Below are 21,885 nucleotides of genomic sequence, written 5' to 3'. Positions count from 1 at the left end.
ATAATTCTGTTAATTTAGATTAGCGCCTGTTTGCTTGCTTTGATGTGTATATGCATCTGTAATTCTACTTATTTAGACTAGCAAATAGGGGCTACTATAAGTAAAAAGAATTATAGATGTATATACACATCAAAACAAGTAAACAGGCACTAATCTAAATGAATTATAGATGTGTATGTACATCAAAACAAGCAAACAGGCACTAATCTAAGTAGAATTATAGATGCATTTACGCATCAAACCCAAGCAAACAGGCGCTAATCTAAATTAACAGAATTATAGATGTATATACACATAAAAACAAGCAAATAGGGGCTAATATAAGTAAAAAGAATTATAGATGTATATACACATCAAAACAAGCAAACAGGCACTAAGCTAAATAAGTAGAATTATAGATGCATATACACATCAAAACAAGCAAACAGGAGCTAATCTAAATTAACAGAATTATAGATGCATATATACATAAAAACAAATAGGCGCTAATCTAAATGAATTACAGATGTATATGTCCATCAAAACAAGCAAACAGGCACTAATCTAAATAAGTAGAATTACAGATGCATATACACATCAAAACAAGCAAACAGGCGCTAATCTACATTAACATTATTATAGATGTATATATACATAAAACAAATAGGTACTAATCTAAATGAATTATAGATGTATATGTACATCAAAACAAGCAAACAGGCGCTAATCTACATTAATATTATTACAGATGTATATATACATAAAAACAAATAGGTGCTAATCTAAATGAATTATAGATGTATATGTACATCAAAACAAGCAAACAGGCGCTAATCTGCATTAACATTGTTATAGATGTATATATACATAAAAACAAATAGGTGCTAATCTAAATGAATTATAGATGTGTATGTACATCAAAACAAGCAAACAGGCGCTAATCTATATTAACAGAATTATAGATGTATATATATATATATAAAAACAAGCAAATAGGGGCTACTACAAGTAAAAAGAATTACAGAGGTATATACACATCAAAACAAGCAAACAGGCGTTAATCTAAATGAACTATAGATGTATATGTCCATCAAAACAAGCAAACAGGTGCTAATCTAAATAAGTAGAATTACAGATGCATATACACATCAAAGCAAGCAAACAGGCGCTAATCTACATTAACAGAATTATACATGTATATATACATAAAAACAAATAGGTGCTAATCTAAATGAATTACAGATGTATATGTACATCAAAACTAGCAAACAGGCGCTAATCTACATTAACATTATTATAGATGTATATATACATAAAACAAATAGGTGCTAATCTAAATGAATTATAGATGTATATGTACATCAAAACAAGCAAACAGAAGCTAATCTACATTAACATTATTATAGATATATATAAAAGCAATCAAATAGGGGCTACTATAAGTAAAAAGAATTATAGAGGTATATACACATCAAAACAAACGCTAATCTAAATAAACAGAATTGTAGATGTATATGTACCTCACAAGCAAACAGGCGCTAATCTACATTAACATTATTATAGATATATATATATATAAAAACAAGCAAATAGGGGCTGCTATAAGTAAAAAGAATTATAGATGTATATACACATCAAAACAAGCGCTAATCTAAATAAACAGAATTGTAGGTGTATATGTACCTCACAAGCAAACAGGCGCTAATCTACATTAACATTATTATAGATATATATAAAAACAAGCAAATAGGGGCTACTATAAGTAAAAAGAATTATAGATGTATATACACATCAAAACAAGCACTAATCTAAATAAATAGAATTGCAGATGTATATGTACCTCACAAGCAAACAGGCGCTAATCTACATTAACATTATTATAGATACATATATATAAATGCAAGCAAATAGGGGCTACTATAAGTAAAAAGAATTATAGATGTATATACACATCAAAACAAGCGCTAATCTAAATAAACAGAATTGTAGATGTATATATACCTCACAAGCAAACAGGCGCTAATCTACATTAACATTATTATAGATATATATAAAAACTAGCAAATAGGGGCTACTATAAGTAAAAAGAATTATAGATGTATATACACATCAAAACAAGCGCTAATCTAAATAAATAGAATTGCAGATGTATATGTACCTCAAAACAAGCAAACAAGCGCTAATCTAAATAGAATTGTAGAGGTATATGTACATCAAAACAAGCAGATAGGCTCTAATCTAAATAAGTAGGATTACAGATGTATATATAAATCAAAACAGGCGCTAATCTAAATAGAATTATAGATGGATCATCTAAATAAATAAACAGGCGCCTGCGGCCCAGCTGTTCCGGCGGCGGGGCAGCGCGCCCCCTCCGCCAGCCACTTCCGGTGCCCTTCTAGGACCCCGGAGGACTCCCCCTCCCCGCTTCTCTATGGTCCTCGGGACCTCCGGGGCCTACGAGGCCTCTCCCCTCAGGCCCTTCCCTGGGCACGACGCCGTACTGAGCGCCCCGAGGAGCGCACTACAGCACCCCCTTCCTTCGGCCGTCCATTCAGTCCTATTTACTGAGCGCCAACTGGGTGCAGGGCACTGGACTAAGCGCTTGGGAAGCCCAATTCGGCCACAGATAGAGACAGTCCCTTCCCACAGCGGGCTCCCAGTCTATAAGGGGGAGACGGACGACAACACAAATGGACAGAAGTCAATAGCATCAGTAGAAATCGAATTTAATAGACACATCATTAATGAAATGAATAGAATAATAAATATCCATTCATTCGGTCGTATTTATTGAGTGCTTATTGTATGCAGAGCACTGGACTAAGCGCTTGGGAAGTCCAATTTGGCCACAGATAGAGATAATCCCTGCCCACAGTGGGCTCACAGTCTACAAGGGGGAGACACAAGTAGACAGGACTCAATAGCAATAGTAGAAATAAATTGAATCATATATACACACATTCATTAATAAAATAAGTAGAATAATAAATATTCATTAATTCAATCGTATTTATTGAGAACTTATTGTATCCCGGGCACTGGACTAAATGCTTGGAAAGTACAATTTGGCCACAGATAGAGACAATCCCTGCCCACAACGGGCTCACAGTCTACAAGGGGGAGACAGTCAACAACACAAATAGACAGAAGTCAATAGCATCAGGAGAAATAAATCGAATTATATATACACACATCATTAATAAAATAAATAGGATAATATCTATCCATTCAATCAATCGTATTTATTGAGCGCTTATTGTATGCAGAGCACTGGACTAAGCTCTTGGAAAGTACAATTTGGCCACAGATAGAGACAATCCCTGCCCACAGCGGGCTCACAGCCTACAAGGGGGAGACAGACGACAACACAAATGGACAGAAGTCAATAGCATCAGTAGAAATAAATCGAATTATATATACACACATCATTAATAAAATAAATAAGATAATATCTATCCATTCAATCAATCGTATTTATTGAGCGCTTATTGTATGCAGAGCACTGGACTAAGCTCTTGGAAAGTACAATTTGGCCACAGATAGAGACAATCCCAGCCCACAGCGGGCTCACAGCCTACAAGGGGGAGACAGACAACAACACAAATGGACAGAAGTCAATAGCATCAGTAGCAATAAAACGAATTATGTTGCCAACTTGTACTTCCCAAGTGCTTAGTACAGTGCTCTGCACACAGTAAGCGCTCAATAAATATGATTGATTGATGATTGAATTATATATACACAGACATCATTAATAAAATAAATAGGATAATATCTATCCATTCAATCAATCGTATTTATTGAGCGCTTATTGTATGCAGAGCACTGGACTAAGCGCTTGGGAAGTCCAATTCGGCCACAGAGACAATCCCTGCCCACAACGGGCTCCCAGTCTACAAGGGGGAGACGGACAACAACACAAATGGACAGAAGTCAATAGCATCAGTAGAAATAAATCGAATTATATATACACACATCATTAATAAAATAAATAGGATAATATCTATCCATTCAATCAATCGTATTTATTGAGTGCTTATTGTATGCAGAACACTGGACTAAGCTCTTGGAAAGTACAATTTGGCCACAGATAGAGACAATCCCTGCCCACAGCGGGCTCACAGTCTACAAGGGGGAGACAGACAACAACACAAATGGACAGAAGTCAATAGCATCAGTAGAAATAAATCGAATTATGTTGCCAACTTGTACTTCCCAAGCACTTAGTGCAGTGCTCTGCACACAGTAAGCGCTCAATAAATACGATTGATTGATTGATTGAATTATATATACACACATCATTAATAAAATAAATAGGATAATATATATCCATTCAATCAATCATATTTATTGAGCATTTATTGTATGCAGAGCACTGGACTAAGCGCTTGGAAAGTCCAGTTCGGCCACAGATAGAGACAGTACCTACCCACAACGGGCTCCCAGTCTACAAGGGGGAAACAGACAACAACGCAAATGGACAGAAGTCAATAGCATCAGTAGAAATAAATCGAATTATATATACACACACATCATTAATAAAATAAATAGGATAATATCTATCCATTCAATCAATCGTATTTATTGAGCGTTTATTGCATGCAGAGCACTGGACTAAGTGCTTGGAAAGTCCAATTCAGCCACAGATAGAGACAATCCCTGCCCACAACGGGCTCCCAGTCTACAGGGGGGAGACGGACAACACCACAAATGGACAGAAGTCAATAGCATCAGTAGAAATAAATCGAATTATATATACACACATCATTAATAAAATGAATAGAATAATAAATATCCATTCATTCAGTAGTATTTATTGAGCACTTATTGTATGCAGAGCACAGGCTAAGCTCTTGGAAAGTCCAATTCGGCCACAGATAGAGACAATCCCTGCCCACAGCGGGCTCACAGTCTACAAGGGGGAGACGGACAGCAACACAAGTGGACAGGACTCAATAGCATCAGTAGAAATAAATTGAATTATATGTACACACATTCATTAATAAAATAAGTAGAATAATAAATATTCATTAATTCAATCGTATTTACTGAGAATTTATTGTATCCCGGGCACTGGACTAAATGCTTGGAAAGTACAATTTGGCCACAGATAGAGACAATCCCTGCCCACAACGGGCTCACAGTCTACAAGGGGGAGACAGTCAACAACACAAACAGACAGAAGTCAATAGCATCAGTAGAAATAAATCGAATTATATATACACACATCATTAATAAAATGAATAGAATAATCAATATCCATTCATTCAGTCGTATTTATTGAGCACCTATTGTATGCAGAGCACTGGACTAAGCGCTTGAAAAGTACAATCCCTACCCACCAACAGGCTCACAGTCTAGAAGGGGAGATAGACAACAAAACAAAACAAGTAGTCAGGCATCAATAGCATCAAAATAAATAGAATTATAGATATAGACACATCATTAATAAAGTCAGTAGAATAATAAATACGTACAACTATACATAAGTAGACACCAACCCTGCCTTCAAGGAGCTTACAGTCAATCAATCAATCAATCAATGGTGTCTGTTCGGCATCTACTGTGCGCAGAGCATCGCACTAAGCGATGGGGAGAGTACAGTACAACAGAGTTGAAAGACAAGTTCGTTCATTCCGGATTTGAGCACAGGCCTGGGATTCAGAGGACCTGGGTTCTAATCCTGACTTGGGTCTGCTTCAGTGCTCAGAACACTGCTCGACTGTAAGCTCGTTGTGGGCAGGGAATGCGTCCATTATATCGTCCTCTCCCAAGCGCTCAGTTCAGTGCTCCGCACACCCCAAGAGCTCAATAAATAGGAACGACTGACGGACTGATTCCGCCGCTTATCTGCCGGGTGACCTTGGGCAGGTCGCTTCACTTCTCTGGGCCTCGGTTCCCTCGTCTGTGGAATGGGCATTCAGACCGTAAGTCCCATGTGGGCCAGGGACTGCGACCAGCCCGATTTGCTCGTATGCACCCTAGCACTTAGTACAGTGTGTGGCATTTAGGAAGCGCTTAACGGATACCAAAAAATAAAGAGCAACGGCACCGAGGCCCATTCTGTCTCTCCAGTAGCGACACATGGGAGCGAGAGTGTCAATCCGCCCCTGATAATTAATAATAATCATAATTATGGTATTTGTTAAGCGCTTACTATGTGCCAAGCACTGTTCTAAGCCCTGGGGTAGACACAGAGTAATCAGATTGTCCCACATGGGGCTCACACTTTTAATCCCCATTTTACAAATGGGGTAACTGAGGCCCACAGAAGTGAAGTGACTTGCCCAAGGCCACACAGCGGACAAGTGGCCAGGTGGCGGGTGGCTGTGTACCCACCTAGAATTCTGTTTATTTATTTTATACATCTATAATTCTATTTATTTATATTAGTGCCTGTTTGCTTGTCTTGATGTACATATACATCTATAATTCTGTTTATTTAGATTGGCACCTGTTTGCTTGTTTTGATGTGTCTATACATCCATAGTTCTATTTATTTAGATTAGCTCCTGTTTGCTTGTCTTGATGTACATATACATCTATAATTCTATTTATTTAGATTGGCGCCTGTTTGCTTGTTTTGATGTGTATATACATCCATAGTTCTATTTATTTAGATTAGTGCCTGTTTGCTTGTCTTGATGTACATATACATCTATAATTCTATTCATTTAGATTGGCGCCTGTTTGCTTGTTTTGATGTGTCTATACATCCTTAGTTCTATTTATTTAGATTAGTGCCTGTTTGCTTGTCTTGATGTACATATACATCTATAATTCTATTTATTTAGATTGGCGCCTGTTTGCTTATTTTGATGTGTATATACATTCATAGTTCTATTTATTTAGATTAGCTCCTGTTTGCTTGTCTTGATGTACATATACATCTATAATTCTATTTATTTAGATTGGCACCTGTTTGCTTATTTTGATGTGTATATACCTCCATAGTTCTATTTATTTAGATTAGCGCCTGTTTGCTTGTCTTGATGTACACATACATCTATAATTCTATTTATTTAGATTGGTGCCTGTTTGCTTGTTTTGATGTGTCTATACATCCATAGTTCTATTTATTTAGATTAGTGCCTGTTTGCTTGTCTTGATGTACATATACATCTATAATTCTATTTATTTAGATTGGGGCCTGTTTGCTTGTTTTGATGTGTATATACATCCATAGTTCTATTTATTTAGATTAGTGCCTGTTTGCTTGTTTTGATGTGCCTATACGTCTATAATTCAATTTATTTAGATTAGCGCCTGTTTACTTGTTTTGATGTGTATATATATCTATACTTCTTTTTACTTATATTAGCACCTGTTTGATTGTTTTGATGCACCTATTCATCTCTAACAACCCACGTCCTCTGACTTCCAAGCCCATAATTGTTCGGCAACTCTTGGCATTTTCTCATCCCAGGCTGGGTCTCAGCAGGGAGGGGAGCCTGGACATTCCCAGGGAGATTTCCCACTGAGAGTAATCAGAGCAGATTAATGTTCAGGGATGCGCTCATTTGTGAGCTTGTTAATCGCCCCCAAGGGAGAGCGGAGATGAGGCTCCGGGCCGATAAATGCTGGCTCAATCCCACTCCAATAGTCAGAGGCTGCCCCGAAATATTACTCTATTATTTATTTATGTATTTATGTATTTATTTATTTATTTATTTATTTATTTATTTATTTGTTTATTTTACTTGTACATATCTATTCTATTTATTTTATTTTGTTAGTATGTTTGATTTTGTTCTCTGTCTCCCCCTTTTAGACTGTGAGCCCACTGTTGGGTAGGGACCGTCTCTAGATGTTGCCAACGTGTACTTCCCAAGCGCTTAGTACAGTGCTGTGCACACGGTAAGCGCTCAATAAATACGATCGATTGATTGATTGAAATGCTCGCCCGGCCAGAAGGAGCGATGATGTCAGGTGAGCAGGACAGGACCACCTCTCCCTTGGCCGTAGAGTTTCAGGGGATTCAGCGGGAGATACGAGCCGGGGGAATGGGATCAACGGCGGTTGGGATTTTTCCGACATTTCAATCAATCAATCAATCGTATTTATTGAGCGCTTACTATGTGCAGAGCACTGGACTAAGCGCTTGGGAAGTACAAATTGGCAACACATAGAGACAGTCCCTACCCAGCAGTGGTCTCACAGTCTAAAAGGGGGAGACAGAGAACAGAACCAAACATACCAACAAAATAAAATAAATAGGATAGAAATGTACAAGTAAGATAAATAAATAGAGTAATAAATATGTACAACCATATATACATATATACAGGTGCAATCCGTATATACATATATCCATATGTATATACATATATCCGTATATACAATCCGGAGAATAGATCGGTGAAATGTGTCGGAGCCTTTCGGTTGCGAGGCGTTAGGGTGATGGAAGATTTGGGGTAGGAACGCTCAACGGTTCTGGGGCGAGGGGAGGACGGAAAGGGCCCAGGACTGGGAATCAGGAGGACCTGGGTTCTAATTCCGCCTCCGCCACGTCCTCTGGGTGACTTGGGGCACGTCGCTTCACTTCCCCGTCCTCGGTTCCCTCGTCTGTAAAACGGGGATGAAGACTGTGAGGCCCACGTGGGGCATGGACGGTGTCCACCCCGATTAGACGGTATCTACCCCAGAGCCTAGTTCAGGGCCTGACACATGATAAGCGCTTAACAAATACCATAAAAAAAGGTTCCCTCTGGTTGCCTGGGTTTTCACTAAGTGGAAAGGCAGGTGGAATGAGGAGGAGAAAGGGCTGGTTGTGACTGCAGTCCTGGGGCTCAGCTAGTTTGGACAGGAAGGGGCCTCTGTCCTTCCAGAAGGAGCCTAGGGCTCAGAGGATTCCTACCTGACATTCCCAACAACTCCCAAAAGCGCTTAGTACAGTGTTCGGCACACAGTAAGCGCCCAATAAACACCATCAATCCTCCCACTGCCCCAGCCTCCCCCAGTACCTCCCATCCACTAACTCGTTGCTAGACTGTGAGCCCGCTGTTGGGTAGGGACCGTCTCTATATGTTGCCAACTTGTACTTCCCAAGCGCTTAGTACAGTGCACACAGTAAGCGCTCAGGACCTCGTCTGACCTGATCGCTTTGTATCTACCCCAGTGCTTAGAACGGTGTTTGACAAAGTGCTAAATCAATCAACCGTACTTATAATGATAATAATACTAATAATGACGGCATTTATTAAGCGCTTACTACGTGCGAAGCACAGTTCTAAGCGCTGGGGAGTTTACAGAGTGATCAGGTTGTCCCACGGGGGGGCTCACAGTCTTAATCCCCATTTTCCAGATGAGGGGACTGAGGCCCAGAGAAGTGAAGTGACTTGCCCAAAGTCACCCAGCTGACAGTTGGCAGAGATAGGATTTGAACCCATGACCTCTGACTCTTACCATCTTACCTCCTTCCCTTCCCCACAGCACCTGTATATATGTATATATGTTTGTACATATTTTTTTTACTCTATTTATTTATTGATTTATTTTATTTGTACATATCTATTCTATTTATTTTATTTTGTTAGTATGTTTGGTTTTGTTCTCTGTCTCCCCCTTTTAGACTGTGAGCCCACTGTTGGGTAGGGACTGTCTCTATATGTTGCCAACTTGGACTTCCCAAGCGCTTAGTCCAGTGCTCTGCACACAGGAAGCGCTCAATAAATATGATTGATTGATTGATTGATTGATTGATTGATTACCTCTCACCCACCACAGCCGTCACGCTGCTTATTCATTCATTCATTCAGTCATATTTATTGAGCATTTACTGTGGGCAGAGCACCGTACTAAGCGCTTGGGAAGTACAAGTTGGCAACATATAGAGACGGTCCCTACCCAACAGTGGGCATTTACTGAGCGCTTCCTATGGGCACTGTTCTAAGCGCTTGGGAGAGTATCGTACATTAGCAGAATGAGCGGACCCGTTCCCTGCCCGTAACGAGCTTGCAGTCTGAGGGGAAGTTAACAAATACCACGGCTATTATGATTATTGTTCAGCCCGCTTTCAATCAATCAATCAGTGGATTTGTCAAGTGCCTATGGTGCACAGAGCACTGTGCTAAGCACTCGGGAGAGTCCACTACAGAGTCAGTAGACCCAGTCCTTGCCCACGGTGAGGATTGACTGACTGATCCGGCTATCCCTGTCTCACTTTTTCTAACGGATCAATCATACCGATTGAGCGCTTATAGTGTGCAGAGCACTGTAATAAGCACTTGTCTGCTGTGTGACCTTGGGCGAGTCCCTTCACTTCTCTGTGCCTCAGTTACCTCCTCTTTAATCTAGGGATTGAGACTATGCGCCCCGCTTGGGACAGGAACTGTGACTTACCCGATTTGCTTGGAATAAGAATAATAATAATAATAATGACGGCATTTATTAAGCGCTTGCTGTGTGCAAAGCACTGTTCTAAGCGCTGGGGAGGTCACAAGGTGATCAGGTTGTCCCACGGGGGGCTCACATCCCCATTTTATAGATGGGGTAACTGAGGCCCAGAGAAGTGAAGTGACTGGCCCAAACTCACACAGCTGACAAGTGGGTTCAAATCCCGGCTCCGCCAATTGTCAGCTGTGCGACTTTGGGTGAGTCACTTCACTTCTCTGGGCCTCATTTACCTCATCTGTAAAATGGGGATTAAGGCTGTGAGCCCCACGTGGGACAACCTGATCACCTTGTATCATTCCCAGCGCTTAGAACAGTGCTTGGCACATAGTAAGCGCTTAACAAATGCCATATATATGGCATATATATCTCCATATATATATATATATATATATATCCACCCCTTTTAGACTGTGAGCCCACTGTTGGGTAGGGACTGTCTCTATATGTTGCCAATTTGTACTTCCCAAGCGCTTAGTACAGTGCTCTGCACATAGTAAGTTCTCAATAAATACGATTGATGATGATGATGATGAGATATATATATATATATATATATATATATATATATGTATAAGTGGTAGAGCCGGGATTTGAACCCACTCCAAAGCCCGGGATCTTTCCACTGAGCCACCCTGCTTCTCTTGTAGCCACCCCAGCGCTTAATACAGTGCCTGGCGTATAGCAAGTGCTTCACAAATACCATAATCGTTCTCCTTATTATTAGAGTACAGCACAACAACATTGCAGACACATTCCCTGCCTACAGCGAGCTTCCAGTCTAACAAATATAATGTTTTTATCCGCACTGAGGCTACAATGTGAGCCCCCCGTGGGACAACCTGATCACCTTGTATCCCCCCAGCGCTTAGAACAGTGCTTTGCACATAGTAAGCGCTTAACAAATACAAACATTATTATTATTATTATTATTATTATTATTATTATTACAGGATGCTCTACCGTAGAAAGTCCAGAGCCAGGGAGCAAGAGATACGGGTTTTAATTTCAGCCCAGTCGTTGGCCGGCTGTCAAACCTCTGACAAGTCACACAACTTCCCTGGGCATCAGTTTCCTCAACTGTAAAATGGGGAGAACACACTCCGTATCTACCTTTCTCAAAGGGACCTTGGGAGGGGAAGATAAGATCGCTGATACGTTTGAATATTTTTTTTTAAAATAGAAAGCACTCTAAAGTCTAAAATGCAGCTCTTGAATTGACATAGCAGAAGCAAGAGGCTAAAACGGGAAAAATAAACGAATAAAGTCAACAATGATTCATTCATTCATTCAATCGTATTTATTGAGCGCTTACTGTGTGCAGAGCACTGGACTAAGCGCTTGGGAAGTCCAAGTTGGCAACCTATAGAGACGGTCCCTACCCAACAGCGGGCTCACCGTCTAGAAGGGGGAGACAGACAACCAAACAAAACGTATTAACAAAATAAAATAAATAGAATAAATATGTACAAATACAACAAATAAATAGAGTAATAAATACGTACAAACATATATACATATCTTTCCTCAAAGCCGATCCCAGAGCACTGGGGAGATAGATCTTCTAGACTGTGAGCCCACTGTTGGGTAGGGACCGTCTCTATATGTTGCCAACTTGTACTTCCCAAGCGCTTAGTCCAGTGCTCTGCACACAGGAAGCGCTCAATAAATAGGATTGAATGAATGAATGAATGAATCATTGTTGACTTCATTAGTTTATTTTTCCCGTTTTAGATGCTTGCTGCTGCTATGTCAATCAATCAATCAATCATATTTATTGAGCGCTTACTGTGTGCAAAGCACTGTACTAAGCGCTTGGGAAGTACAAGTTGGCAACATATAGAATTGACATATATATATATGTCAATTCAAGAGCCGCATTTTAGACTTGAGTGCTTTCTATTTTTAAAAAAAAAATTCAAACGCATATGAATGTTGCCAACTTGTACTTCCCAAGCGCTTAGTGCAGTGCTCTGCACAGAGTAAATGCTCAATAAATACGATTGAGTGAACGAATGATTATATCTGTTGTATTTATTGAGCGCTTAGTGGGTACGGAGCACTGCCCTAAACGCCTGGGAGAGGACAACACAGCAATATAACACACACGTTCCCTGCCCACAACGAGTTTGCGGTCTTGAGGGCGCTTGTAGTCTAGAGACTGTGAGCGGAGCGCTGTACTGAACGTTTGGGAGGGTTTTAGACTGTGAGCCCACTGTTGGGTAGGGACTGTCTCTATGTGATGCCAATTTGTACTTCCCAAGCGCTTAGTACAGTGCTCTGCACATAGTAAGCGCTCAATAAATACGATTGATGGATTGATTGATTGATTGAGGGTCCAACGCCCCAGAGCGGGCCGACACCTCACGAGAAGCTCGCGGGCCTAGCGCTTAGAACGGTTCCTAGTGCTCAGAGCAGTGCTTGGCACATACTAAGCGCTTACCAAGTGTCATTCTTATTATTAGGACGTTCCCAAGCCCGGATCAGTCCTTCCTCTTGTCCCGGTCCAAGCCGAGGAGGTTCCTCAGGGCCCCTTTCACCTCCCTGTTCCTCAGGGTGTAGATGAGGGGGTTGAAGAGAGGGGTCACGACGTTGTAGAAGAGCGTGGGGAACTTGTTCCGCTCCCGAGTCCCGCCGCCGGGCCGCATGTAGATGTAGACGATGTTGCCGTAGAAGAGGAACACCACCGTCAGGTGGGCCCCGCAGGTGTTGGCCGCCTTGCGCCGCCCGGCCTTGGACCCCATCACCGTGAGGACGATGGCGGCGTAAGAGACCAGGATGAACACCAAGGGGGCCAGCACCACGGCCACGGCCAGGACGAAGACGGTCCCCTCGACGGCCGCGGTGTCGACGCAGGCCGCGCGGATCAGGGCGGGCATCTCGCAGAGGAAGTGGTCCACCTCGCGACGCCCGCAGCGGGGGAGCGAGAGGGTCACCGGGGACATGGCGGAGGAGTTGGCCAGCCCGCCCGCCCACGCCCCGGACACCAGGCCCAGGCAGAGGCGCGGGCGCACGACGGCCGGGTAGCGCAGGGGCCGGCACACGGCGACGAGGCGGTCGTACGCCATGGCGGCCAAGAGGAAGCACTCCGCCCCGCCGAGGCCCAGGAACAGGAACAGCTGAACGGCGCAGCCCCAGTAGCTGATGGTCTTGTCCGGGCCCCTCAGGTTGAAGAGCAGCTGAGGGATGGAAGTGGTGGTGAAGCAGAGGTCCAGGAAGGACAGGTTGGCCAGGAAGAAGTACATGGGGGTGTGGAGCCGGCGGTCCGCCCAGGCCACCAGGATGATGGCCGAGTTGCCCACCAGCGTGAGCACGTAGGCCGCCAGGATGACGCCGAAGAGGACCGGCTCGAGCCGGGGCCGGTCGGAGAAGCCCAGCAGGACGAAGTGCCCTCGCTCGCTGCCGTTGGGGCTGGCCATCACCCGCGAGTTGGGGAGACGGCGACCTGGGGTCGCGTCCGGGCTGGGGGGACGGGGTCTGGAACGGAGAAGGCGTGCGCGGTGGATCCCGTCGTTGTGAGCGGGAAATGATGATAATAATAACGACGGTGATGGCATTTGTTAAGCGCTTACTATGTGCAAAGCACTGTTCGAAGCGCTGGGGGGGATCTTACCTCCTTCCCTTCCCCACAGCGCCTGTATATATGTATATATGTTTGTACATATTTATTACTCTATTTATTTATTTATTTTATTTGTACACAGCTATTCTATTTATTTTATTTTGTTAGTATGTTCGGTTTTGTTCTCTGTCTCCCCCTTTTAGACTGTGAGCCCACTGTTGGGTAGGGACACAACCAATGCCCTCCCTCTGCCCATCCGCCAAGCTAGCTCTCTTCCTCCCTTCAAGGCCCTGCCGAGAGCTCACCTCCTCCAGGAGGCCTTCCCAGACTGAGCCCCTTCCTTCCTCTCCCCCTCGTCCCCCTCTCCATCCCCCCATCTTACCTCCCTCCCTTCCCCACAGCACCTGTATATATGTTTGTACATATTTTTTGACTCCATTTATTTATTTATTTAATTTATTTGTACATATCTATTCTATTTATTTTATTTTGTTAGTATGTTCGGTTTTGTTCTCTGTCTCCCCCTTTTAGACTGTGAGCCCGCTGTTGGGTAGGGACCGTCTCAACATGTTGCCAATTTGTACTTCCCAAGCGCTTAGTCCAGTGCTCTGCACATAGTAAGCGCTCAATAAATACGATTGATGATGATGATGAAGTTGTCCCACGTCTTAATCCCCATTTTTACAGATGAGGGAACTGAGGCTCGGAGAAGTTAAGTGACTTAAGGTCACAAAGCAGACTTGTGTTGGGGCCGGGATTCGAACCCACGATGTCTGACTCCAAAGGCCGGGTTCTTTCCACTGAGCCACGCTGCTCCTCTGTTTATTGCTATAGTGCTCTGTACACAGTAAAAGTGCTCAGTAAACATGATTGACTACATATCTACATATATCTGTATAGATCTGCGACTTCTTTATTTACATTAATGTCTGTCTCCCCCCCTAGATTGTGAGCTCGTTTTGGGCAGAAATGTGTCCGTTTGCTGTTATATTATACTGTCCCAAACACTTAGTACAGTGCACAATAAGGGCTCAATAAATATGATTGGATGAATGAACCAACTCTACCTGCATTCCCATCTTGACTGGAAACGTAGCTCCCAACTCTGCTGCATGGCACTTTCCCAAGCACTTAGTACAGTGCTCCGCACACAGTAAGTGCTCAATAAACGCCACCGACTGATTGATTACCTTGCATCTCAAGGCTAAGCCGTGTTTGGCGCATAGTAAGCGCTTAGCGAGCGCTACAATTGCTATTATTATTCGCCCATAATGCAGGGGTTGTGTTTTCGCCTAATTCTGCGCCAAGAAATATCAGAGCGCTCAAAGTGCGTGTGATGTCGTACACAGGCACGCAATCGCCTCTCCCAATATTTTGATATCCGTTCCTAGACAGCCGGAGTGTCTATTCTATTTATTTTATTTTGTTAGTATGCTTGGTTTTGTTCTCTGTCTCCCCCTTTTAGACTGTGAGCCCGCTGTCGGGTAGGGACTGTCTCTATATGTTGCCAACTTGGACTTCCCAAGCGCATAGTACAGTGCTCTGCACTCAGTAAGCGCTCAATAAATACGATTGATTGATTGATTGATTGATTGATTGGGGCAGATACAGGCTAGCCAAGCTGGACCCACGCTTAATTCCCATTTATAGATGAGGTAACTGAGGCACAGAGAAGTTAACTGTCTTGGCCAAGGTCGCCCAGCAGACAAGTGGCATTCATTCATTCAATTGTATTTATTGAGCGCTTACTGTGTGCAGAGCACTGTACTAAATGCTTGGGAAGTACAAGTTGGCAACATATTGAGACGGTCCCTACCCAACAGTGGGCTCACAGTCTAGAAGGGGGACACAGAGAACAAAACAAAACATATTAACAAAATAAAATAAATAGAATAAATATGTACAGCGCCAGGATTAGAACCCAGCTCCTTCCAACTCCCAGACCCGCCATCTATCCGCTAGGCCATACTGCTTCTGGATAGCTTGACTCAACCCAATTCCCGGGAGAAGGTGGATCCAATGCATTCACCTCTCCCCGGAATTCACTCGAGCTAGAACCCGGAGAAAGTCCAAAAAAGCAAAATCCAGCTCTGGGATAAGGATGTCTTCACTCAATCAGCAAATCACCTTGGATTTCAACCTGGAAAGTCATTCCCCTGCTTCCAGCTGCGATCTGTCCCGGAGAATGATGCCGATTTTTATGGAATTTGTTAAGCTTTACCTTTGGCCAGGCATTGTATTAAGCACCGGGGTACAAACAAGGGAATTGGGTTGGAATATTCCCCGCCCCATCATCATCATCATCATCAATCGTATTTATTGAGCGCTTACTGTGTGCAGAGCACTGTACTAAGCGCTTGGGAAGTACAAATTGGCAACATATAGAGACAGTCCCTACCCAACAGTGGGCTCACAGTCTAAAACGGGGAGACGGAGAACAAAACCAAACATACTAACAAAATAAAATAAATAGAATAGATATGTACAAGTAAAATAGAGTAATAAATATGTACAAACATATATACATATATACAGGTGCTGTGGGGAAGGGAAGGAGGTAAGATGGGGGGATGGAGAGGGGGACGAGGAGGAGAGGAAGGAAGGGGCTCAAAACAACAGCAACAAAACATTAACAAAATAAAATAAATAGAATAAATATGTACAAATAAAATAGAGTAATAAATATGTACAAACATATCATCATCATCATCATCATCAATCGTATTTATTGAGCGCTTACTGTGTGCAGAGCACTGTACTAAGAGCTTGGGAAGTACAAATTGGCAACATCTAGAGACAGTCCCTACCCAACAGTGGGCTCACAGTCTAAAAGGGGGAGATGGAGAACAAAACCAAACATACGAACAAAATAAAATAAATAGAATAGATATGTACAAGTAAAATAAATAGAGTAATAAATCTGTACAAACATATATACATATATACAGGTGCTGTGGGGAAGGGAAGGAGGTAAGATGGGGGGATGGAGAGGGGGACGAGGGGGACAGGAAGGAAGGGGCTCAAAACAGCAACAAAACATATTAACAAAATAAAATAAATAGAATAAATATGTACAAATAAAATAGAGTAATACATATGTACAAACATATATACAGGTCTCAATCCTCCCATATCTGGCTCCCGGTTTTAATCACAAATGGAAAGACCGTGGTTCTGGAAATCGGATAGGCCTGGATTCTGATCCCAGCCACCGCCCCGCTGTGTGATCTAGATTCCAGTCCCTCAACCTCTCTGTGCCTCAGTTTCCTCATCGGCCGAACGGGGATGAAATCTACCCCATCTCTCCGTTAGATTGTGAGTCCTCTCCCAAAATCCTGTCAGTTCCACCTTCACGACATCGCTAAAATCTGCCCTTTTTCCTCTCCATCCAAACCGCTGCCACGTTGATTCAGTCACTTCTAATAATAATAATGATAATGGTATTTATTCAGCGCTTGCTACGTGCCAGGCACTGTACTGGGCACCGGGGCGGATGCAAGCAGATTGGGTTGGACACAGTCCCTGTCCCACGTGGGGCTCACAGTCTCCACCCTCATTTTACAGATAATAATAATAATAATGGCATTTTTAAGCGCTTACTATGTGCAAAGCACTGTTCTAAGATGACTTGTACTTCCTAAGCGCTTAGTACAGTGCTTTGCACACAGTAAGCGCTCGATAAATACGATTGAATGAATGACAAGGACTATGTCTGATTTGATTATCTAGTATCTATCCCAGAACTTAATACATGCCAATCATTTTAGTATTATTATTGTTATTCTTGTTCTTCTTATTATTTTTATTTTATCTGTTAAGGGCTTACAATATGTCAATCACTGTTCTAAGCACTGGTTAGATAAAGTTAATCAGGTAGGACATAGTCCCAGTCCCACATGGGCTTCACGGTCTAAGCAGGAAGGAAAACAGATTTAATTATTAATAATACTAATAATGAGAAGCAGCGTGGCTCAGTGGAAAGAGCCCGGGCTTTGGAGTCAGAGGTCAGGGGTTCAAATCCCGGCTCCGCTGCTTTGGGAAAGTCACTTCACTTCTCTGGGCCTCAGTTCCCTCATCTGAAAAATGGAGATTAAAAACCGTGAGCCCCCCGTGGGACAACCTGATCACCTTGTAACCTCCCCAGCGCTTAGAACAGTGCTTTGCATATAGTAAGCGCTTAATAAATGCCATTATTATTATTATTATTATTAATGATAATACTTAAGATTATTGTGATATTGCACAATAATAAAATATACCAAGTGCTGGGAAAAATATGAGCTAATCAAGTCCCACAGCCAAAGTAGGAAGAAGAGGTACCGAGTCTCCGTTTTGCAGTTGAGGAAACTGAGGCCCAGAGAAACTATGTTACTTGCACCAGACACAAGGCAGAGACAGAATTAGAACTCAGGGCCTCAGACTCCCAGGGCTAGGCTTTTTCCACTAGTCCACGCTGCTTCTCTCTCCCACACACAGTCCCTGTCTCACATATGGCTCACAGCCTAAGTAAGGCTTAGGCTTATTTATTTTACTTGTACATATCTATTCTATTTATTTTATTTTGTTAGTGTGTTTGGTTTTGTTCTTTGTCTCCCCCTTTTAGACTGTGAGCCCACTGTTGGGTAGGGACCGTCTCTAGATGTTGCCAACTTGTACTTCCCAAGTGCTTAGTACAGTGCTCTGCACACAGTAAGTGCTCAAAAAATACGATTGAATGAATGAATATGTATATATGTTTGTACATATTTATTAATCTATTTATTTTACTTGTACATATTTATTCTATTTATTTTATTTGGTCTATATGTTTGTTTTGTTGTCTGTCTCCCCCTTCTAGACCATGAGCCCGCTGTTGCGTAGGGACTGTCTCTAGATGTTGCCAACTTGTACTTCCCAAGCACTTAGTACTCTGCACACAGTAAGCACTCAAAAAATACGATTGAATGAATGAATATGTATATATGTTTGTACATATTTATTACTCTATTTATTTTACTTGTACATATTTATTCTATTTATTTTATTTGGTCTATATGTTTGTTTTGTGGTCTGTCTCCCCCTTCTAGACCGTGAGCCCGCTGTTGCGTAGGGACCGTCTCTATACGTTGCCAACTTGGACTTCCCAAGCGCTTAGTACAGTGCTCTGCACACAGTAAGCGCTCAAAAAATACGATTGAATGAATATGTTTGTACATATTTATTACTCTATTTATTTATTTTACTTGTACCTATTTATTCCATTTATTTTATTTGGTCTATATGTTTGTTTCGTCGTCTGTCTCCCCCTTCTAGACTGTGAGCCCGCTGTTGGGTAGGGACCGTCTCTATATGCTGCCAACTTGGACTTCCCAAGCGCTTAGTACAGTGCTCTGCACACAGTAAGCGCTCAATAAATACGACTGAATGAATGAATATGTATATATGTTTGTACATATTTATTACTCTATTTTACTTGTACATATTTATTCTATTTATTTTATTTGGTCTATATGTTTGTTTCGTCGTCTGTCTCCCCCTTCTAGACTGTGAGCCCGCTGTTGCATAGGGACTGTCTCTATATGTTGCCAGCTTATACTTCCGAAGCACTTAGTACAGTGCTTTGCACACAGTAACCGCTCAAAAAATACAATTGAATGAATGAATATGTATATATGCTTGTACATATTTATTACTCTATTTATTAATTTTACTTGTACCTATTTATTCCATTTATTTTATTTGGTCTATATGTTTGTTTTGTGGTCTGTCTCCCCCTTCTAGACCGTGAGCCCGCTGTTGGGTAGGGACCGTTGCCAACTTGGACTTCCCAAGGGCTCAGTCCAGTGCTCTGCCCGCAGTATAAGCGCTCAATAAATACGATTGAATGAATGAATAAGGAAGAGAACCGTATCGAATCCTCATTTTACAGTGGAGGAAACTGAGGCTGTAAAGTGGCTTACCTGAGGCCACACGGCAGGCCTCAGGTGACTCCCAAGCGGGGTCTCTTTCGACTAGGCCATACCGCTTCCCTATTATTAAGCAGAAGGTAATAAACCTCAGTGGACCGTGGCCTTCTCCTCTTCCTCCAGCCCTCTTACCTCTTCACGGCTCTAGCAGCTCCTTCTAGGAGGGAAAAAAGGCGTCTACCCTCTGCCTCTGAAATCCCACCGTGGGGATTAAGGTCTGGATAACACCACCAGTCAGGAACAGCCCGTGCTTGTCACTGCTCTTTCTCCTCCTCCATCCGGCGGGCTGGGGCGATCCCCTCTCCACTCCGAATCCAGAAGATGCGGCTCTTCCCCCGTTCATCCCGAGCATTTATCCCAGATGTATAATGGGATTGGGTGGGGACCGGAGATCCATAGGCCCCGTTGGGATCTGAAAGCCTCAGCTCAATTAGAGGTGAAATCACCGGATCCAGAGGGAGACGGCACCGGATGCCTGACGCGAACCCGTCTCTGGAACCAGTCAAGAGCTTCTGGAGGATTGAGCAGGGCTACGTGGACCATTGGTTAGATTATCATTTATTAATTCAAGTGCATTTATTGAGCGCTTAATAATAATAATAATAATGGCATTTGTTAAGCGCTTACTATGTGCAAAGCACTGTTCTAAGCGCTGGGGCTACGTGGACCATTGGTTAGATTATCATTTATTAACTCAAGCGTATTTATTGAGCACTGAATAATAATAATAATAATAATTAAGCGCTTACTATTGTGCAAAGTACTGCTCTAAGCGCTGGGGGACACAAGGTGATCAGGTTGTCCCACGTGGGGCTCACTGTCTTCATCCCCATTTTCCAGATGAGGGAACGGAGGCCCAGAGAAGTGAAGTGACTTGCCCAGGGTCACACCGCAGGGTCGAACCCCTGACCTCCGACACCAAAGCCCGCGCTCTTTCCACTGAGCCACGCTGCTTCTCTACTGTGTGCAGAGCACTGTGCTAAGCGCTCGGAAAGTACAATTCAGCATTAGAGACCATCCCTGCCCACAACAGGCTTGCCTATATCTGTCTTCTTCTAGAGGAACAGAGTCTAATCAATCAATCAATCGTATTTATTAAGCGCTTACTGTGTGCAGAGCACTGTACTAAGCGCTTGGGAAGTCCAAGTTGGCAATATATAGAGACGGTCCCTACCCAACAGTGGGCTCGCAGTCTAAAAGGGGGAGACAGAGAACAAAACCAAACATACTCACAAAATAAAATAAATAGCATAGATATGTACAAGCATAATAAAGAAATAAATAAATAGAGTAATAAATATGTCTAGTAGAAAGAGCTGGGAGTCACGCGAGCCATTATTATTATTATTATCATATTTGGACTGTTAGCCCCATGACCCAGGGATTTGGTCTGACAATTATCCTTTATCTACCCCAGTGCTTGGCATACAGGAAGTGTGTAACAGATACTAGCATTCTCATGAATTATAATAAAATATCAACGAGTGGCGAGAGCGTAAAGCATTCCGCTAGCGGTGGAAATATCAGTGACATAGAACAGGGCTTTGCACATAATAATAATAATAATAATAATAATAATAATAATGGCTTTTATTAAGTGCTTACTATGTGCAAAGCACTGTTCTAAGCGCTGGGGAATTAGTGGTGGAAATATCAGTGCTTTGCACGTAGTAAACGCTTAATAAGTGCCATTATTATTATTATTATTATTATTATATTTGGACTGTTAGCCCCATGACCCAGGGATTTCGTCTGACAGTTATCTTGTATCTACCCCAGTGCTTGGCACACAGGAAGTGTGTAACAGATACTAGCATTCTCATGAATTGTAATAAAATGTCAACGAGTGGTGAGAGCATAAAGCATTCTGCTAGCGGTCGAAATATCAGTGACATAGAACAGTGCTTTGCACATAGTAAGCGCTTAATAAATGCCATCATCATTATTATTATTATCATATTTGGACTGTTAGCCCCATGACCCAGGGATTTGGTCTGACAATTA

At 42.4% G+C, this 21,885-nt stretch overlaps 1 protein-coding gene across 1 annotated transcript; it reads right to left on the bottom strand.

Moving 5' to 3' along the window:
- Window positions 1-2,377: 2,377 nt before the first annotated feature.
- LOC119922243 (olfactory receptor 2W3-like) lies at window positions 2,378-13,793 on the bottom strand. Its single transcript, XM_038742203.1, is given in 3 exon segments — window positions 2,378-2,465; window positions 12,818-12,885; window positions 12,888-13,793. Coding segments are annotated over 3 exon segments (1,062 nt in total).
- Window positions 13,794-21,885: the final 8,092 nt, after the last annotated feature.

The sequence above is a fragment of the Tachyglossus aculeatus genome, unplaced genomic scaffold (assembly GCF_015852505.1).
Source record: "Tachyglossus aculeatus isolate mTacAcu1 unplaced genomic scaffold, mTacAcu1.pri scaffold_101_arrow_ctg1, whole genome shotgun sequence".
Lineage (NCBI taxonomy): Eukaryota > Metazoa > Chordata > Mammalia > Monotremata > Tachyglossidae > Tachyglossus > Tachyglossus aculeatus.
This window is presented reverse-complemented; position numbering and strand designations above follow the sequence as displayed.